At 58.2% G+C, this 3,372-nt stretch overlaps 1 protein-coding gene and 1 non-coding gene across 2 annotated transcripts; both read right to left on the reverse strand.

The window, feature by feature from the left end:
* Positions 1-59: 59 nt before the first annotated feature.
* On the reverse strand, positions 60-2,895 carry RPL12 (ribosomal protein L12). Its single transcript, XM_040083244.2, has 7 exons — positions 2,742-2,895; positions 2,585-2,658; positions 2,173-2,271; positions 1,450-1,531; positions 758-844; positions 243-355; positions 60-154 (listed from the first exon to the last, which is right to left on the reverse strand). Exons 1-7 carry the CDS (start codon positions 2,776-2,778, stop codon positions 149-151), a joined length of 498 nt encoding a protein of 165 aa, XP_039939178.1. The 5' UTR covers positions 2,779-2,895; the 3' UTR covers positions 60-148.
* Positions 1,677-1,804, reverse strand: LOC120761919 (small nucleolar RNA SNORA65). The gene has a single exon (XR_005703764.1). It is a non-coding gene; the product is annotated as a small nucleolar RNA SNORA65 (small nucleolar RNA).
* Positions 2,896-3,372: the final 477 nt, after the last annotated feature.

Below are 3,372 nucleotides of genomic sequence, written 5' to 3' on the forward strand. Positions count from 1 at the left end.
AGTTTCCCCAAAGGAAAATTTACAGCATGGGACAGGGACAAATCAAACCAGCACCAGTGTTTGCAGACAACTGGGTCTTTATTTAAGTATTTAAAGTGCTACAAAAAACTGAAGGAGCCTTCATGTGGCAACTTCCTTTTCTGCAGTCTTAGCTCTGTTGGAGGAAGCAGACACAGCTCATTAGTGGAGTCTTTCAGTAATTAAATGTTATACAGCTATTTCAGTCAGAGCTGGGCACTTACAGCTGGGCACTCGATGGCACCACTGTTGATGTCATCGATGATGTCGTGGGGGTGTCTCCCATCAATGCTGCAGCCCACGGACTGGGCAGTGCCAAGGATCTCCTTGATGGTCCCTGCAGCAGAAGACACAGCTTGTCAGTGCTTCACCACAGGAAAATATCTGAGGAACTCCCCTGGACCAGCCTGGGCTAGTGGAAGGTGTCCCTGCCCATGGCCAGGGGGGAACTCAGTGAGCTTTAAGGTCCCTTCCAACCCAAAGCAGTCTGGATTGTAACACAGAACTCCTCCCAGCTCTTCCCTCAGGAGTTTGCAGGCTGGAGCCTCGGGGCTCACCAGGGAACATCGAGTCCCTTACCCAGATCTCACACCCTGGATTCCCCCAGGAGCACACTGGAAACTCCCTGTGCCTCTCCTCTCCCGAGGGGTTGGGGCTGCCTGTTCCCAGCCTGAGCCCTCCCTCTCAGGATATGGAGCAGGTGAAGGAGCATTCCCTGTACCCCAACCCCAGGACTCACCCGAGAGCTCCCGGGCCAGGGAGCGGTGCCGCATCTGCCGCGCAATGTTCACGATCTCGTCGAAGGTGACGCTGCCACTGTGCTTGACTGGGAGGGAACAGCAGCAGTGAGGCCACCTGTGCACTGCCAGCTCCCCATTTCCCCTGGGAGCACCATCCCCAGCACTCAGACCACGTGGAGAGCTGGGGTTTGCAGCTCCAGCAGGGCTGCTGTCAGTGCTGCTGCTCCCAGACTGCAGCACCAAATCATCCCCAACTCCTCTTTCTAAGCGGGCACTTCTGCCAGCTCCCCTGGCTGTGCCAGGCCCTGTGCTACAGGACAGCTACAGGGGCAGGTGCCTGCTCTACCCCAGCTTTGCCCAGAGCAGCTGTGGCTGCCCCTGGATCCCTGCCAGTGTCCAAGGCCAGGCTGGATGGGGCAGGGAGCAGCCCAAGATGGTGGAAGGTGTCCCTGCCATGGCAGGGGATGGAACTAATTTGCTTTAAAGTCCCTCCCAACCCAAACCAGCCCATGACTCCATAACCTCCTCAAACACAGACCCCTGCTGATGTGCATCTGTTGGTACCCTGGCACTGCAGGGATGCCCAAAAACAGCCTCATGTCCTGTTCACCAGCTTGTGCTGAATAATCCCAGACTAATTCTCCTCTTTTAGCCCCAGAATGTTCAGAACCAGAGCCAAGGGAACACTTACTGTTCTTCTGCTTCTTCCTGTCACGGGGTGGCTCCTTCAGAGCTTTGATAATCAGAGCAGAGGCAGAAGGAACAACCTCTATCTAAATGCAAAGAGATTAATTTTCCCCCCATTTTACATTACTAACGAAGATAATCAACCTGTAAATTATCTCAGCAAAGGTAATTGCCAGAGCAGTGTGGGTTTGATCAGTTCTTTTATGCTCCAGGTTTTTTTGTGCTACAGGAAAGTGTTCCCAGGTTTTCGGCACAGGCCTCCCCACAAGCAGGAGAGGACTGCTTCCTGCCTGGGGCTTCCTCTCAGCTCACCACTGGAATGTACCAGCCACAGGCAGCAGAACAGGTACAGTGGCGGGTGGCTACAGGAGTTGGCAAGATTTTACATTATTTATTTCTATGCCGCTTTAAGCTGTTTTTTCGGGTTGGATGTTCTGTAGAAAGAACAGTTTATCTGCAACAGGATGAAAGTTGAATTTTGGCACATGAATATCTTGGGAACCTCCAGCTGGCAAAGCCCCAGGTTTCACACACATCCCCCCCACCCACGTTTTAAGGTCTTCCCAGAAGACCCCCACACGCCCCCTGTGTGGCACTCATTTTATCCACCTCGGAAGGATGAAGGGCTGAGTGGACCCTGCCGGGATCCGGGCCGGTGTCTGGAGCAGGCGGAGCCCGCGTGGGCTCCACGCCTGCAGCACCGCCCGGCCCCTGCGGCGTGCGGTACCTGCGCTTGCCTGTTCTGGATCGTCAGCTTCACCGTGATCCGCAGCCCCTTCCAGTCGCCCGTGGCCTTGGCGATGTCATCGCCCACCTTCTTGGGGGACTGAGGGACGACACATGGCGGTCACACAGGGCTCGGTTACAGCCAGGAGCCCCAGCGCTGCTCCCGGCCCCTTCTCCGTGTGCGGTACTGCTGAACACCTTTTCTCCTAGATGGAGTAGCACCGCCCTCCCAAGGACCCGCTTCAACTTCCCCCGGGATTCACTCATTCCCCCCGCGGGACACGCTCCCCGCCCTCCACTCCCACGGCCCGGGACACGCTTCCACTCCTCTCGGGACATGTTTCACCCCTCCCCTCCCAGGCCACGCTCTTCCCGGCCTCCCTCCCGCAACTCCCCCCGTCCCCGGTACGTACCAGCCCCAGGGGTCCGATCTTGGGGGCCAGCGCGGACGTGGCTCCGACCTCGCCGCCGGTGCAGCGCAGGTAAACTGCGGGGACAGCGCCGCATCAGCCGCGCCCGCCGGGCCCCGCGGCCCCCGCCCGCCTCCCGCGCCCGCTGCCCGGCACGTACCGACTTTGATCTCGTTGGGATCGAACTTGGGCGGCATCGCGGCGGCGGATGGCGGGGATGGAGGCGGATGGAGGCGGATGAAGCACGGAGCAGAACCCGAGGCCTTCCGGTGGCAGCGAAAAGGAAGCGCAGCCCTCGTGGGCCTGGGATATACACGACGAGATCTCGCGAGAGGACAGGAATTATAATTAACCGCCGAAATCTCGCGAGATGTGAAGAGCAACCTGTGTCGGGATCGCTGCAGATCCGTTTGTCTATCTATCTATCTATCTATCTATCTATCTATCTATCTATCTATCTATCTATCTATCTATCTATCTATCTATCTATCTATCTATCTATCTCTCTATCCATCCCTGTTGCGAAATGTGGACTGTGTGGAAGGGTGGTGAGGCACTGGCAGGGGCTGCCAAGGGCAGTGGTGCGGTCCCCAGCACTGGCGGTGTCCAAGGCAGGCCTGGCCGTGGCGCTCAGTGCTCTGTGCTGGGGACAAGGCGGGGATCAGGCACAGGATGGACTCGGCGATCCCCGGGATTCTGTCCCATTCCGGGATCCCACGGCCGGGCGGGGCGCTCCTCCGGCCGCATGGGGGCGCACGAGCTCTGGGGGCGGGGCGCGGCGCTCCGGCCGC

Source organism: Hirundo rustica, chromosome 20 (genome assembly GCF_015227805.2).
Source record: "Hirundo rustica isolate bHirRus1 chromosome 20, bHirRus1.pri.v3, whole genome shotgun sequence".
NCBI lineage: Eukaryota > Metazoa > Chordata > Aves > Passeriformes > Hirundinidae > Hirundo > Hirundo rustica.

Bases quoted from the DNA above. Each gene is read 5' to 3' on its own strand.
- RPL12 (XM_040083244.2), bottom strand. From the start codon at position 2,778: ATGCCGCCCAAGTTCGATCCCAACGAGATCAAAGTCG. The intron at 1,532-2,172 runs GTACCGCACGCC...CTTTGCATTTAG, and splicing joins TCCAGAACAGGCAAGCGCAG to ATAGAGGTTGTTCCTTCTGC. The intron at 845-1,449 runs GTAAGTGTTCCC...GTTCCCTCCCAG, and splicing joins CAGGAAGAAGCAGAAGAACA to TCAAGCACAGTGGCAGCGTC.